The 18074-nt window shown below is 36.4% G+C and overlaps 1 protein-coding gene across 30 annotated transcripts in view; it reads right to left on the reverse strand.

Moving 5' to 3' along the window:
* The window catches only part of LOC6725738 (voltage-dependent calcium channel type A subunit alpha-1), a 52735-nt gene that overhangs the window by 26380 nt on the left and 8281 nt on the right, over positions 1-18074 (reverse strand). For 15 of the 30 annotated variants that reach the window (XM_044923710.1, XM_044923716.1, XM_044923719.1 and 12 more), the window contains 14 exons: positions 17907-18010; positions 15759-15874; positions 14974-15033; positions 14807-14911; positions 13581-13778; positions 12998-13511; positions 11878-12213; positions 10191-10754; positions 6157-6300; positions 5598-5799; positions 4010-4174; positions 3788-3898; positions 3586-3669; positions 1663-1668 (listed from right to left, as the gene is read on the reverse strand). In XM_044923710.1, the coding sequence (XP_044779645.1) occupies positions 1663-1668; positions 3586-3669; positions 3788-3898; positions 4010-4174; positions 5598-5799; positions 6157-6300; positions 10191-10754; positions 11878-12213; positions 12998-13511; positions 13581-13778; positions 14807-14911; positions 14974-15033; positions 15759-15874; positions 17907-18010 (2709 nt within the window). Of the gene's footprint in view, positions 1-1662; positions 1669-3585; positions 3670-3787; positions 3899-4009; positions 4175-5597; positions 5800-6156; positions 6301-10190; positions 10755-11877; positions 12488-12583; positions 12847-12997; positions 13512-13580; positions 13779-14806; positions 14912-14973; positions 15034-15758; positions 15875-17262; positions 17379-17906; positions 18011-18074 lie in introns of those variants that run through there. The other 15 variants (XM_044923732.1, XM_044923725.1, XM_044923717.1 and 12 more) reach the window with 4 other exon arrangements.

Genomic DNA, 18074 nt, shown 5'->3' on the forward strand with positions numbered 1-18074 from the left:
GAAAGCCATCCTGTGACTAATGATAGAGAGAAACTACTGGCTGAGCCGGCGAAAACATTACCCAGAGAGAAAACTAGCAGGAGCAGGCGGAAAATGGGCTGGGGTTTTCTCAATCAATCACAGACGAAAAAAAAAACTAAAGACCAGACAGTAGTATTTGAAATCATGCTTTTGAAGAGTCAAGTTTACGATTGGTTCAAGATCAACAGAATTCAATAGACGTACTATATGTTAAAGGTTAATCCAGTCTGAGCCTTTTTGCTGTTTTTTTTTATGTAAGTACCTCTTTGGTTGGCCTCAATGCAATTTACTCGCTGACTTCGAATGCGACTACTTACAGTTACTGATCGACTGTTGGGCAGCTCAGAAAATACCTCATCCGATGCACAAGTTCGATGTGATAATGATGGCAATGATGCTGATTTTGATCAGGATTTGGTTATATATCGTTTTATATATCGAATAGTTTCTCGAAGCATTATTCAATATCGGATGTTCTCAGGTTAAAAGAGGGTTTGCGTATATTTTAAGTGTGCATGATTGACGACAGTATGAGTGAGCGCAACGAGTTTTGGGTTGTGTGTTCTGGATTGGTGACGAATGTCGTGAAATTGCAATATCGATTAAACCAAAGAAGTCCATGTGCACTGTTAACCAAACGGAAGCAAGTGGATCAAAACTCGAACAAAAGTAGCATAATGCATATGCATACTGTAGGCACTTTAAGATCAACACCATTGGTTCAGCAAAGGGTCTTACTAAAATTAAGAGTCAGATATAACTAACTTACAGCTGTAATTGGTCATTGAAAAGCTCAACAGCCTGAAGCAGAATATTTTGTTATCGAATCCTTTAGTTGTTCATGATCTCTTGCTCTTTTTTATTCAATGATTACACACAAATCATTTATGAATATTTACTAACTATAACCATTTTAAAGCAATTTGTTTTGTATTTATATTTATATTGTAAATAAAACTTCGCCCTTTTTATTTAGGATGCTTAATCAAAGCCTAGGATTTAAGTTAGTGAAATATTGATGAAAGCAAATATTGCAAGGACTTTTAATTGAGCTTCCAAACTCCCAAGGATTTGATAACACATATACATATGCATGGGTCACCCTTTCGCTGTACATTCCACCATTATCTTACGCTTGACTATATAAGCCTATATAAGCAACTTTTTACAGGAGACAGAAAAGACAGTTTATAGGTAACCATAAAATACAGATAGATATAGTGACAGACAGAAAGACACAGTAGCAAGTACAAATCGCAATGTAGTGTGCTATGCAACAGAAAATCTGAATGCCAAATCGGAAACGGAAATGAAAATAGGAAATTTAAGCAAGATGGATCAACTAAGTTAAATTAGTATATATAGTGTCGCACGGAAAAATTGAGCTAATGGTCGGTGAGTTAATAATTATTGTGATAAGAACTAAAATGAAACTAGGTAGATGTTCTTAGGCACAAAGAAAATGATAGAGAAGTTAATAGAGTTAGAGGATCGTAATTAATAAGCTTTTCTTAAGGTGGAAGGCCATTACTTAGCGTTTTAAGCGTTTTAAGAATCTAAGTTCATCGATTGGTATTGGAATACACATTGAAAACTTTTTGGATAAATGCAAAATCAGTGTAGACAGTGTTTCGTACTTACATCGTGCTGCAGGTTGTGTCGTTTGGTTGTACATTTTGTAATCGATGTTCGGATGTAGTTGTTGTTGATGATGATATATAGAGATATAGCCACGTTCACACATACACGGACACCGGGCACCGGAAGCCGGGCACATATGTGTGTGTGCACGTGCAAGGATGCGTTTATGCATGTGTATATGTGCGTGCACGCGGTTGATTAACAGACACAGTAGCAGGACATACACATACACATGCATGGGATTGGATTTGATTCGATTTGTTCAGATGATTGATCATTTGTAATCGACATTGTTGATCGATTGTTTGATTAATTTGGTCGATTAATTCGATATGTTGATTGATTCGATTCGATTGGAATTCCATTTCAGATTTTGATTGATTTCATTTGATTTTTGTTCACATTTTGCATATAATAATCGGTTGAATTTGATTGGTTCAGTGAGTTGATATATAAATATTTTGTTTTTTTTTCATATACAAATTCGTGATTTGGTGGCATTGGTGATTGTGGTAGTGGGTCAGTGGATCGGTGGATCAGTGGATCAGTGGTACAGTGGTTGGTGGTGGTTTTTGGTGATCGAGAGAGACATATATAGAGTTTGTTGCACATTCATTGCATTTGGTATTTGTAATTACATAGATGGTATTGTTGTTATTGGTTGTATTTGTTTTTGTTGTTGTTGTAGTTGTTTGTGTTGAAGTTATTGTTGTTTGAACGTTGATTGAATTCGATATCAATTCATTCCCGATGTGGCCAATTGCAAAGGACATATAAAACGTGGCGTTCGCATATATAAATTACATTATATATAGGATAATTGTACACCAGTGTATAGATGTGGAGATTGGCGTGAGTTATATATATGAAATTACACATTTTTTGAGATGTGTGCGTGGGTTTTTTGGATTGTTGTCATTATTGTGTAGATATATAGTTATATATATCATTGCGTGAGTGATTATTATATATTTTATGTAATTTATTTTTTTTTATTTGCATTCATCGAAACATATTTTTGGATTGATTCGGATTGGGTTTTCCCGATTTTGAAACCACATTTGGTTTTTGGTATTCGTACATAAATAAATATGGAAAAGGAAATCAAAAAAGATATATGATTATTAATTTCTGTAATTTGTGATGTTTTGTTTCGTTGTTGTTTGATTTGGTTATACTGATTGTGTGTTTTCGATATCATATTCATAAAAAAAAAACCAACATAAATTCAGGTATAGGTGTTTGAATGTAAAAGGATAATTGATAAAACATGTTAAAACAGTGGGTGTAAACTGTACTGTCCTTGCCATCTGTGCATAGTGCCAAATCCTGACTGTTGCGCTGGATAAAAATACGACTTAATGCTAAACGGTAAAGGCCCGCAAAAAAGTGTATTAGATATATGGTTTAAAAGTCCGCAAAATCGGACGAACTTAGCTGATTCCCCCTGATTAAAGCAAATCGTTGAAATGGTTTTCAAGAGCCAGATCCAAAAGCTAATGACTCTTGAAAGATGCTAACTGGAGCAAGCATTTTTCAAATCTTTTTCCCTGATTCTCTGAATTTTTCGAATAAAATATTTGTTTGCAAAACAACATTCATGTGTATGAGAGCCTAACGTTGGTTACGAAATTATATAGACTTAAAGATACACCCGAGATGCATATGAACATACGCATCAGGGTAATCATATAGATACTTATTTTAGATATACTCTTCTTTCTTAGTTGAGTGTTCTTGGTAAGGTGTGCTTGTGTCAAAGTTCAAGTGTAGACTTGTATCTTGGCAAAATAATGAAGCTAGATACATTTGTTATTAGGTTTGGCATTACATTGTTTCTTGTCTTGCAAAACGGCACAGAAATCGAACACAACAATAATATGTATGCTCTGGGTTGTGTAATGACAAGCAACTGATAATTACCCCGAATTCCATCCAAAGTGCATCCACAATACTGCCCAAAACGGTGATTAAATCGAATATGTTCCACGGGTCCTTGAAGAAGTTCTACAACGCGATCGAATTCAGATTATGTATTATTATGCAAAATAATAGACAGTAATTAATAATACAAAAAGGTAGCCAGCTTTCCCATTAAAGAATATTCATAGTCACAAACACTCACCTTAACACCGAATCCAATGATCTTCAGCACCGTTTCTACACTAAACATTCCGGTGAATCCCATGTTGATGTACTTCAGCGACTTTTCGTACATGTCTCCTTGATTGTGATACTGTGGAGATTTACAGATATAATCAGATACAATATATATACGATTTGGACATAGAATCGATAGCAGATAAGTATACATATGGCCAAAGTGCTTCAAGGCCCAGAAACTTACCTTCATCATCAGCAATAGGGTATTGAATACGATCAACATCATAATGAAGTACTCAAAAGGCGTTGACACCACAATTCGCCACACTTTATACTTGAAGGTGTTCCGATTCTTGGGCATATAGCGTTCGAGAGGTCGTGCTCCTATAGTAAAATCGATGCAGGATTTCTAGAGTGAAGAGAAATGTAATTATGCAGATGAATTTCGGATGTCCTTGAAGTGACGCTCGTGGCATTGCACAATACATTTTGTACCAAACGTTAACATCTTAAATGTTAGTAACACATTAATTCGAATACCAGTTGGTCATTTACAAATGGGATTTCAATTCTATATACACACATTAATCATCAACATCGATTTTAACCACTACATTTCGTTACCAATTTCAGCAAATCATTTCAAATCAAAACAAACTCAAAAAATATATATTAATAGGTTTATGCAAATTGTTTTGAAGCAAAATAAAAAGTTCTACCCCCTTAGTTAAAGGCGAATAATACATTCATCTAACACATGCCCAATTTGAAATTTATGGTTTTACTTTCGAGTTTTGTCTAGCAGGATGTGTCTGTATTTGGATGGCACAAAAAAAAGGGATCACCCATTTAATCGCGGCTCCAGATTTCCGAAAACAAAAAGTTTAAACTAATAATACACATTTCTTACGATAGTTCTTCTAATGGCGGATGTTGTAGAATGCATACTTACAATCGTCTTTGTTCGCGATTTGCGATTTGATGGACAACGCGCGTTTGAAATGCTTTGGCAACTGACTTAACGATACAGATCGTTAAATATTCCAAAACTAATGCGGAATATTTAAGGACTATCGTGTGTGAAATGATATATCTCTATTTTCCGGTAAATGTTCACTATTTATATCAAAAACGAAGGCAACTAATCGAGGCTTCTAAGCGAATGTACATAAATATTTATATGTATATATGGTTCTGGGGACTAAGGACTAAAGTCGTTTTGAGGCCCACCAAAATACACGGGAATCTATGGGCGGATCTATACGCAAGTATATCTATTCAAACATATATGTAGAGATATATGTATATGGAAAGAGAGTGTTTTTTTTTTTTTTTGTGGGAGGTGTTATTGGGGAACATCCACAACGAAGGGCGAAAAAGCAAGGCAAACATTTCGAGTACATACGAGTACATACATATGTATGGAGCTAGACTAGGTTTTACGTTCTTGGATTTGGACACATTCGATGTACGAGTATTTGGCTCAGTGTACAGTGTGTACTTGTTGTGTTGGAGAGTTCGTTGACTTATAGGTATTTATAAGTATATTTTTGAAAAGTAGTAGTTTGTTAGTAGTAGGCAGTTGTGGTAATGTCAATAGCGGGCTTTTAAGAGTTAGTGAAATGTACGTGCAAATCAATCAATTCAGTAATAATTAACTTTAACTTTGTTAATGGTTTTTTGGTTTTGTTTTTTTGGGTTTTACATATACGACTAGCAGTACATTACACACACAACACACACATATTTATAAGCAGAGAGAGAGAGACGGAGAAAGGTAGAGATTTGGACTCACATATGTAGGTATTACGGGTCGAATGGGTGTGGCTCACCTGATTTTTGTCAATTTCGCCATCTTGTAACTCAGCTTCGCCTTGCTCTTGAAACGTAATAATAATCAAGGCGACGAATATGTTGACGAAGAAGAACGGAAACACAATAAAATACACAATATAAAATATGGACATTTCGATCCGGAAATTTTGGATTGGACCCCTATCTTCATAAGTGGCAGCCATTGAGTGTTGCAAGACCCTATTATTCGTATATTCGTATATTCGCAGTTCATTCGGAATCGAGTTCGATCGATTTCGAGATCGATGTGGAATGCATTTGTCGTTTTGTACACGGATGTGTGTGGATGGACATTCAGGTGCAGTTGTTATTGTGTTGTGGATTGTTGAAGAAAGAGAGGCAAAAGATATCAGTTAGCTATGTCTTCCATTTCGATTTGTTCATCCGACAGATAGACAGATAGAGAGTTCGATAGACGGGATACAGATACATTTTACAGATACATATAACAGTTGTAGATATGAATGTAGATATAGCGGGGGGAAGTATACAATATTCGATCTTATGAGCTATAACAACAACAACAAATTGGCTTACTGTGGCCATCCCTCGCCGGTCTGAACGGCGAACAGGGTCAACATCGCAGCGGCAACATTGTCGTAGTGAAAGGCCCGCGGCTTCCAGACCCGTAGTTCCTGTCTTGGCAGCAGTTCGTCCTCCTCGTACTTGAAGTACGAGCCCCTTTGGTTGCGTATTTAAGGGTTTTTTTTTGTTTTTTTTTTTTTGGTTTTCGGTTCAATGGGGGTTTTCATGTTTATGGTGTGGTTTAGTCAGTTAGTTATGTGGATTTATATTAGTAATTTGATTGAGACTCATTTGAGAAAATACCAAAATAAGGTTTGCACATTAAACACTAAGTTCAAAACGAAAAAAAAATATAGCAATGAAACTAAAGTTTGGCAAGCATCTAAAACGGAACCGAACATCAATTGGGAATCGTTGTTTTGTACTAGGTTTTTTTTATTTCGTTATGTTTTGTAGCTTTTGAAATCTTAATGGAGTGGAGTGGTGAAATGATTTTAATGTGAAATCGAAGTCTAGTAAACAGAACGACAGTTAGTTTTCTATAGAAACACATACTGGGGTGCCGTAAAAATCGTTAGCGATTTGGAAAATCGATCTGTGCCGCAAGATATTCAAGATTTTAGGACTTCTGTCTTATGTACTACCAATATATTTCAGGATTTTTTGACACCCCTTGATTTTGAGTCGATGAAATACGGTGGGCCTTGTTTTTTGTTTTTTAAAATGACATGATGGTTAGTCAGTGGTGCAAGAAGCTGCTGTCACATCTACATACTGCATTGACCTTGTACGAGTGGGCAATTTGACTTGGAATACGAAGGTTCAAACCAAATCAACACTCGATACGGTCTGAATAGGAAGGCGTACAAATAAAGAAATGCTCGAAAATTACTACATACAATAAAAAAAAAAAGGAGAAATTCTACGCCCATTACCCGTGGAATGGATGAATGGAACAAAAATCTATGGGTCGACTTGGAGCTGTGGATCAAAGGTAGAGCTCCCTTTTTACTGGGACTACGTGGTTCGTAGTTGGTAATTCGTGGTTCGGCCCGTTGTCGGTTCGGTGATGTGTAACAAAGCAGCTGCGCTCAAATGAATGGGTTCTCAACGTTAATTTAAAAGAAATCTAACTAGACTACACACCTAGTTTATTTAAAAAAAAAAGGGTAAAATGCCAACGAAAATGTATTCGAAAACTTTAGCTGTCTGTTACGAGCCTGCACAGGCTCTATTTCCTAAAGTTGAACTCGAACCGATTTCAAATTTTGGGTACATTTTGAGTTACTCAAAAAAAAAAAAAGAACAGAACATTAACTTTCATCGCTGGCGGCGTATAGGCGTGAGTGTAAATGCTAGTGGGCGTTGGGATGTACGTGTACATATGTATTTGGTTTTTTAAGTAAAATTTTTATTAGATTTGATTTGGTTGTCAATTAGGGTTGACCACAGTTATTGCATACGAAGGCCAAACAGCTAAAACAAATCGATACTCATTGGCTTTTGATAGTCGTTGAACGTCCCTCGGTTGCAACGCAAGTATCGTGCTTTGTTTTTCACTTCTCAACAGCGTCGAGTGTAAGAAATACGCGGTGTTATATAATAATATAATACACATAATGATACTCTTTATACACACATAACTTGGGAAAGAGCGCTCGTCATCTAGTTGGATATAGTCTACTACAAAATATGGTTACGATTCCTACGATAGCACTATTCTTTTTTTTATGTTTTTTTTTTTTTTTTTTTTTTTTTTTTTAACAGATCGAAAGACTTATACTGGAACATACAAATAATGGCGTGTATGTATGGATGATGGCTAGATATTGGGATACACACGTACTACTTGGTTTGGAGAAAAACTTTGGAGTTAAAGAGGAAGCCAGGACCTTGGACAAGAACTGAAATTCGAACTGGGCAGGTGGACTGCGTCTGGAGCTTCTTCAAACATTCGATCTGAGTTACCCTATCTAGTAGTCTAGTCTAAAGCGGTCCGTGGACTGCTATGCGCGTGCTTATTAAGAAATCTTCTGGTAGTAATATGGACTCTTTGGTATTTGGAGAATACCCAATTTGCAAGTAAAAATGAAACATTTAAATATTGATATAATTATGGTAGTACGCAAGCTAAACGCGAAGATTCTTGGCTAGTTCCATTGGTATTGGTGTTACCCGAGCTTTGGTTTGTGAAGACAACATATACAAACATACACTGATACGGCTTAACTGATTAAATATACATATATAAAATAATTATAGAAAATTAGGCGTAACTGGTAAGGTATTTCAGGTGGCAACTAGAAACTGTAGGTTTGCATTTCTATATCACAGATGTTGGATTCGAACGCATTTTCTCTCTATTTCATATGCTTCTTTTTATCAGTCACTTTTTGATTCGGTTGGTTTTCTTTTTTTTTTCTTCTTTTCTTTTTTGCCTCTTCTTTTCAATTTTTGTTTATGGTTAGTTTTGGGTTTTTGTTTTTTTTTTCTTTTTCTATTTTATTGTGTTGTTTTTGGCCCGTTTAATCGCGTGACTGTTAATTAGACAAGTCAGGCAAGAAAAACATGGCGAGAAACTATAAAATGCTACTCTTACATTCTGTTAAATCAGTGCACCTTTTTTGGTTTCATGAAAACAAATATGATAATAGAACAAACGAAAGGGTAATAAAAATGCTCAGGTTAACGAAACAATCGTACAACACACATACAAAACAGGAATGGATCTGGAAATATATTATATAATATCCTAATTGCTCTCTATTAGGACCACTTCAAATTTATACATAAACGTGGGCATTCATAGTTATATACACTAAGCGGGATAGATTATCTAACAAAGGCCTCAACCTGCTTTCTCTCTGCATCGTTTGGTTTTAAAGATCCTAGTTACAAAAGCCCACCAAATATTAATTAAGCTATTCTGAGTGTTAAACTCGCAAGGAAGTAGAATATTTGTAAGCACAATGTCGAAATATTACAGCTAAACATCAATGTATTCGGAGTTTTGAGAGTGTTGTGTAGGCAAAGCACTCCTAAAAAATGCATCTGGCCTAGAAATGTATATAACTTGTAGTATTCATCCCTCACTCCCATCACCTAAAACCACAAGAAGTCTCTGGTTTTCATATGGGTTTAGAACAGTTGTGCAATTCCATCTATGATTTAACTATGTTGTGTAGAAAATAAACGTAGCACCACCAGGATTGTTTTACTCAGCATTTTCGAAGGCTGCCCTTTTAAGTAGGCAACATAAAATAGGATAATCGCTAGTCCTAACACACATAGCTAAACACATACATATGTATAATGATGCATCGGGTCGATTTGAAAGACATTTAGTTTGTTAAATTACTCACTTTAGCTCTACTGTAATAATTGGTGTTTAGGAAAACATTAAAGTTACATTATTTTCTACAACATCTAGTTAAGTCTTACAAACTATTGCACAGCCGACCAGTTAAAAAGTTATAGAAAAGTTGTATAGAGCCAAGGCAGTTTGAATGGGTGATGGAAGAGGGTGGTACTATTTGCTTGAACATAGCTATACATGTACGTGTAAGAGCCCAGAAAAATATCGGGAAATGTACGTACGAGTGGGTGGTATGTGTTTGTTCTTTCCGGATCTATAAGCTACATATGTTTCGAGGTATTTTCAATCATCTAGTTGTATAAATGGACCTTAGACAAAGAAACACACAAAGTTAGCAAGAGAGACAGATAGAAAGATAGTCATAGAGAGCGTGTTTTTTGTGGTAGAAAGTAGGGAAAGCTAGAGCGCTACAATGTAACGCAACTATACGATTGTATTGGATTAAATGGTCGAGATGGTAAATCAGAAAAACCGAAAATAGAGATCACTACGGTGGGACAATGATATTGAAGTTGGCATCTCGGCCGGGGTTCCTATGGCAAAATGATAAACGAATAATAGAAAATAATAGCGACACAACATTTGGAAAATCAAGAATAAGATTACGAAGAACTTAGGTAAGCGAACGAACAGTTTGGTAAACTTTGAATTGAATATAAATGTTACTTACTGGCACTCTGCGGAAGTATGTTTACTTTCGTCCGTACAATAAAAAAATTTTCCATTGAACAATTGTACTCCAATAACAGAAAATATAAATTGAAACAATATGTACACGATTAGAATGTTAACAACATTTTTCAATGAGTTCACGACGCAATCGAACACGGCTTTCAATTTCGGTACACGCTTAATGGTCTTCAATGGGCGTAGTACACGCAATACCCGAAGCGATTTAATAGTCGATAAATTTTGTCCAGCGCTGCTACCGCTCATATCGAAACCGAAACTAACAGCAGCGCATATAACGACCACAGCATCCATAATATTCCAGAATTCTCTTAAATAGCTGCCAGGGTGCAGGATCACACCCAAGTCTACAATTTTCAGCAACATTTCTATCGTGAATACGCCGGTAAATGCATAATCGAAATAATTCAATATCTTGTTTCGCCTCGAGTTCTCACGAACGGGATCTTCGGCTGCTAATGCTATTGATGACATTGAGATGACAACCATAATGAAGAAATCAAAATATGGCAAATTAACCACCCAATGGGCGCCGCGTCGTATGCTGTATAAGTCGTACGTTATCGTTATCGTTATTCATTTTGAATTGATCGAATTCATCATCGGTGGATAGGTTTTTAAATTGGTTTCGATTCAGTATTCAGTATATATAAATATATAGAGTTTGGTTTAATCATGTAATCAATTAGGATCATGGTCGTATTTTTGCATTCGGGATTGCGTCAAATTCGGTGGCAGTTTTTGTTTATTATATAGTTTTGATCGTTTTTGATTCGCAATTCGTTTTGGTGTGGGTAGAAAATTTCAAAGATTTTTGTTCAGGTTTCAATATCAGATCCGATTGTAATTTTCGCATTTTTTTTTTTTTTGGGTTTTATTGATTTGTTTTATTTTTTTTGGGGGTAACCGTTCATTTTTATTGAATTTGTTGATGGTTTTCATTTTTGTCATCATTCCAATTCGCATTGAATTTGTTTAGGTTTCGATTTAGTTTATTGTTTGTTTGAATTTTGAGATGAGTTCGTTGTTTATAATGAATTGTTGTTGTTAAGCAGTTTGTTGTTGTTTGGTTCGAAGTGTCGATGATTTTTTAACAAAATTGTTGCAGGTTTTCGAGATGATTTTGTGGTGGTGGTTGATGGTTGATGATGACGATAATTGTAGTTGGATATTGTGGTTGAATATATTTACAAACACATGTCAATTCATTAATTTGTTTGTTTGTTTGTTTGTGTGCAACATAAGATTGTAATTCAAAACAGGAAAAAAGGTAAAAAGAAAAGAGTATATTGCATCAGTAATTGATTAAGTTGTACTACGGTTATAGAAGTTTATCAGATATTAGAATATGTCATTGGCTATGGATGATATACGTAGTAACTAGAATAGGATACTGTACAATATGGATAAGGAATACTTCTATAGAACCCGTAAAAACTTTCGATAACCTTCAAAACTGGATCATGGCTACAAAATGATCAAGGCATCATTATAATATCATATAGAGAGTGTTCCAGTAGTCTTATTATCTCCCTAGCAAACGGGATAGGATCCTGGAAGAGACTCGATTAACTTAACTCTAGGATGGAACCCTAACTGATAGCACTACGATTGAATGACCCATGACCATGATCAATGGACAGCGGATTGAGTGATGGAATATTTACGGATTGGTTGGTGATAGTATGAACATCGATGAGTAGGGCAGCATCGGCTTGGGACCCTCGGTCACTTCCTCCTCCTCTTTCTTCTCCTCCTCCTTCTTCTTGCCCTTGGACTTGCTGGGGGCGACAGCACCATCGCCGTTCTCCACATGGACTCCATCCGCCTGGAGGGCCTCCATCTCCTTCTCGAGCTCCTGCAGTTGTTTCTCTTTATCCTCTTCGACTTGTTCCTCTTCGGCTGCTGTAAGTTCTTGGGCATTCGCCAAATTATCAACGGCGATAGCCAAGAACACATTCAATAGCGTGTAATTTCCGAAGAGTACCAAAACGATAAAGTATCTGTCGAAAGAGCATCAAGAACACACAAAAAACAATCAGAGTTGAACACACTCAATTGTATCAATCTATTTTTGGGGCATTAGCTCAGGAGAGGAACCTCCTCGATGATATGAAACTCAAAAGATACGTCAACGTGTGCTGGGAAATTCTTAAAAAAACGTAATCGGGTATTAATTGTACGGCATTGTGGGGGCTGTTTGAAAACTGGGGCAACTACGTTTGGTTTCGAGAAACCCATTTCATTTCATTCAATTTTTTCTGTTCTGCTGAATTGCTGTAAAGAGAGATGAGATTGAGAATAGACAAAAGGTATAGCGTTTAATTGGCTGTACAGTTTCAATATCAAAGACCAAAGGCTCTCTACACTTACGGATTAATGGGTATTCACGATGAATGATATAGTTAGTGGGTGGCTTGATTGGCGGTTTCTTGGGACTTGCGCTTGCAGAATTTTGGTGCGTAAAATTCTTCAAGCTCGTAAGTCTAAGGTCGATTGCACACATTAATGGTTCGACGTTCAATGAATTGCGAATATGCTCGCTTGGTAGAAATTTCATAATCATATTGTCGCTATCATTTCGATTTTGAGGGATAGAAGAGGGGCGGCAAATAGAATCATAATCCTAACGTCTTTGATCGAGATCAAAAGGTTTTGCATTGTGCGTTAACTACATTTACATTTACATTTACTGGTACTTGTTTGTTTGTTTGTTTGAGTTTTCGACTGGCATACATACAATGCACGTGATAGAATGATGGGTACGTAATACAAACATAAACTTACATAGAGTAAATCATTCCTTTCTGCGCACCACCCTGAGATATGATGCCCTGGTACATGACCTCGTTCCAATCTTCGCCAGTGAGGATTTGGAATACAGTCAACAGTGCTATCGGGAAAGTGTTAAAATTGGTTTCGGGCGTGCCTCCGGGCAGATTGAACTGGCCGCCAAACAACTGCATGCCCAGTAAGGCGAATATGAGGATGAACAAGAAGAGCAGGAACAACAATGAGATGATCGATCTCATCGAGTTCAACAGGGAGATGACTAGATTGCGCAGCGACGACCAGTACTTGGTGACTTTGAAGATGCGCAGCAATCGCAGGGCACGCAGCACAGACAGACCAAACGAACCGCCTTTCACCTCGGACCAGATCACTTCGAATATCGAACCACTAATGACAACGCAATCAAATCGGTTGAACGACGACTCAAAGTAGATGCGGGGCCCCAACGCGTACATCTTGATGAACATCTCCGACATGAAGAGTCCCAGGAAGATGAATTCAGCATAGTCTGCAGGGAATAACACACAGTTTACAATCATTATCCAATGTATATATAAATGGATATCGTGATACGTACACAGAAACTCCGTGAGGAACGAGGGCTGGCCGTAATGCTCGACGGCAACGCAGACTGTGTTCAGAAAGACGAGGACGATCACGAACCAGTAGAACCACTGCGTCTTCACCGTGTGCCGGATCCAGAAACGAAACCTTTTCTCCGCCCGCCAAAATCCGGTACAACTTCCTTGAGGTTTCGAGCGCGTTTTGAGGTAACCTACAGAGAGCAGAGTTGGACAGTTAATCAGTTTAGAAGCCTTTAAATACATTGATATATCTCCACCTATGATTACAACCAGGCAAGTGTTGTGACCGTTCTTTAAATACGGGTGCAGTGCACTTCAAAACAATCGCCTCTACTGTTTTGAAACGCACTGTTGGCAACAAGTAATGTACTCAAATATAATGCGACAGAGGTATGTTGTTGTTGATCTTAGCGATAAAAGAGTATGATTGACTATTTGTTGAAAAGACGACGTTGTACAAGTGCGAAGTTGATTGTTTTGGGTGGGCACTATCTCTAAGAAGAAGGCACTCTGTCCTTGCAATTGTAGTCCTTAAAGTTTCTATCTAATGTGCTTATTTTCAAATACCAAAGATCCTTTAGACAAATTCATACCCTCACTACCAGAACGTAAGAAATCAGTGTTTTATTTTTGGGAAAATATGGGCTTTTGTTTACGAAAGCGAATGTTCGTTATGAGTTAATTAGTTGATTTTAGTTTACTAATATTTATGGAGATCGTATACCCCAGATACATCTAATACCAACTACTTTCTCGTATTTACACAAGTGACAAGTTTACATATATTTTTTCAAGAGTTTCTGTACGATGAGAACAATGAGTTGACTCAATTCTATTTATTTTGTTAGCGTTTTAAAAGGGATTTCAACTATCTGACGCTTGTGCAGATTTTTCACGTTGTGAAAAAATAAATAATAATTTACTTACACATTTTGGAACATATTCAAGGTAAGATTTACAATTTCGTTTGTCGTTGTAAGTTCAAACATAGAAATAAAAAATGTATTAATTGCATATCGAAAGTTCGTTAAAACGCAATGCAATAGGAAAACTAAAAAGTTAAATTAAGTTTGCAGCCAATTGTTTCGGTTTCGTTTATTTGTTATTTGCTTTATCCCATTAAGCATCCATTTCATTTCTTGGAATGTCTTTTATGTTGTGTGTTTATCAATTATAGACCTGAGCTCATTGAAAACTATATTCAAAATATCTTTCTTACCATCGTCTCCGTAATCTTCCTCCGCTTCCTCTTCCTCCGTATCCGTGGACTTTGATTTTCCCAAACTTTTCAGCTTTTTCCGCTTGGCAGCGTTTCGTCTTCGAGCTGAAAGGCAAAATGTTGTTATCATATATATGTGTGCCACAATCCATTTTGTTAGAACTTACCCTCCATTATGTGCATTTTCTCTTCTTCCGTGGTGCGCTCCTCGGCCAGGATTACCTCCTCTGAAATAGCATCAAAATCCAGTGATTGGTGATGGGTCACAACAAGTGGGAATCGATTTGATCAACACATAAGCAGAAAGGATATACTCGTATGTACATTATAGTCAATGTGGTTAGATGTTTATATATTGGGGCGGCATGAGGGATATGTGTCCATATTTCCACGAAAACCATTTTAATTCTGAGTATATTGAGGAATTTATTCACTTTCAAATTTGGCAATGTATAGGATTCGAGGGTATCAATTCTATGAGGAGAGGGATGCTAAGAATGTGCCAAAAGTGTGCTGGCTATTAAGAAACATCGCAATACAACGTATATTTTATTCTTGTATCACTTTAAATATGTATGAATACATCGTCATTTTATATGAAAATGATATAAACGATATCCAGTTAATGTATCTTTCAGTGAAGCAATGACATTGAAGAAGAATCTTATGTTAGGCATTTTTTGTGATCCCTGTTTGAATTTCGAAAGTAAATTTAATGTGATTGCATTTGCCCTATTTTCATTGAATTCAGTTTTATAGTCATAGAAAAGGACCTGATTTAAATGTTGGCATATATCTCGTTTTTATAATATATATATGTACATATGGATGTGGATGAATATGGGGCGCATAGTGTTTAAATTTTTATGTTTGTATATATGTGTGTATGAGAGTTATTCATTGTGTGTGTATATATAGATTTACAAACAAGAAATAGGGGTAAATACTATACCAGCTTTACAAATCCATTCAACATAGCCGTTTAACTCTCTTTCTAGTTGCTGCTGCCTTCTAAGTTTAAGAAACTCTTGTCTATTTTCTACTTTTTCTCGTTCTTTTGCGAATTCACTACAAAAAATAATTAAATAGAACGTGATAAACCAAAAAACAGGATTGATTGATTGCTAAAACGATCATGTATGCTTTGGTATTCGGTAATAAAATATCAAAGTTCACACCATACTTTCGTCATTGTTTTTGTACGAGTGTAATCAACAGAGAAGAATAACTTAAAGATTCGTAAAATCAATCAAGAATATTCCAGTGCTTTGTTTTCTTTTTTTTTAGAACACAACAAACGGGCATAAACAGAAAGTCGAAATTATTTACTGGAAATGAAGTAACAGAAATGCAATTTAACACATATTTATATATATTATATATATTTATTGCGCCTCCCCGACGGGAACCTTCAATGAGGTCAAAAGTCAAGGAAAAATATATATAAAAAAGAAGGGAAATGTGTTAGATTATATGTGTGCATACAAGCATATATAAGATGATTTATTCGGTGGCGACAAATAAATATAGAGTACGCATGGGGTGATGATGCCATAGCGTCATCGGGTTTTGAATAACTCTAATCTTGCCCTGATTCGCTGGGGAGTCTGGGTGTCTTGGAGTCTTGGAGTCTCTGAGTCTGGAGCGATGATACATTTTGATGGCGATAGTTAACCGGGGACAGAACATTGATATTGATAGGTGGGTGCACTGCTCTATCAGTGTATATAGTGTATGGGGAGTGTACTATATAGCCGAGATATCGAGAACGAGGCCGCGACTCAACAACAATTCACGAGTCCGCTGGCGGGGATTGTATGCATGTAAAGTATATAACTGGAGGTTAAGTTGGCTAACTGCAGTTGAAATAGCTATGTATTCGGTTAGTTTGGTTTAGTTGGACTGGGGGAATTCAACTTTATCGCTATGGTAGTAAGAATCGGGTTAAGTGTGTGGCAAAATGCAGAGTATATAATACGCATTACGCACTGCAGAGTATATGGATTAGATTATTGGTTGGTTGGTTAGTTGAAACTATAGTGGGGTGAACGGCATTTCGCAGTTAATATTATTAATTCGGTTCATTGGAAGTACATAGTAGTTGTATTGTATTGATAGTTAGTTAGTTTTGGGTACCAGAACTCTTTGTAGCCGGGGAATTGCTTGCGATCTATTTAAGAATACATAACTAGCAGCAAATCAAACACGTTCTTTATAAATTGGTTAAGGAAGTATAGGTCGGAGTTTGCTTTTTGGTTTAATTAGATGGGTGTTTAACTCAATGAACTCGCTCGGATTCGATAGCATTAGCATTACGATACGAGTTGACTTATTGTTCTGTTTTTGGCCGATAATAGTTATAATTAGTTATAATTGCAGGTTGTGTTGTATGACGTTCGGGTTGATTATGGCAGTTTACTTTGGTTGCACTTAGATATAGATCTAGTTGTATAAACCTGCTTGTGTGATCCAGTCAAGGTACGAGACCATTGCTGTCTGAAACATGGCCCGAAAGCGGCATTTTTGAAACTCCATGCGACGTTCGACACGATTTCGTTCGTTCGAAAACTCTCTGAATTCGGGAATACGATAGTTAAATGCATTGAACAAAATTTCGGAAAAAGATAAAAAACAAATATATAACGAAACGTACAAGTTGAATGCAAATCAAAATGACAGTATATCAAACACGTACATACATATATTTCAATCGTCCGGCGACAGGCGAAAATTTTGAATAATTTACAGCCAAATTGACTTTGTTTCATTTCTTTTTTTGCACCGTGTATGCACATGCACGTAGCTCTACGTAAAACCGATATATACATATGTATAATCTGGCAATTGGACACACTTTCTTTACATTTCATCTTTACAAAAATATTTAAACGCGTCAGAAGAAACACTCGACGACATTCCATATGGAAATGATCTAAACATATGTATGCAGTATTTTCAGATCCCATTTTTCCATAATTTTTTCTTTTTTACTTTTTTTTCTCAGTAGAACAGAAGTAATCGAAATCATAAGTAGAACATAATGTGAACTGGTGTAGAAGTGGCTTCATCGGCAAAATAAAGCAATTCGCGATCAACTTACCCACTGAGGACACCAAGAACTAAGTTGAGCATAAAAAATGAGCCTATAACTATAAGAGGCACGAAATATATCCAATTAAATGCTGAACCTAATGCGTCGTTGGTCTGTGAATTAGAATCGATTAGGATATGAAACATATTAACCAAGATCAGTGATCACTGATCGAGT

Source organism: Drosophila simulans, chromosome X (assembly GCF_016746395.2).
Source record: "Drosophila simulans strain w501 chromosome X, Prin_Dsim_3.1, whole genome shotgun sequence".
Classification (NCBI taxonomy): Eukaryota; Metazoa; Arthropoda; class Insecta; order Diptera; family Drosophilidae; genus Drosophila; species Drosophila simulans.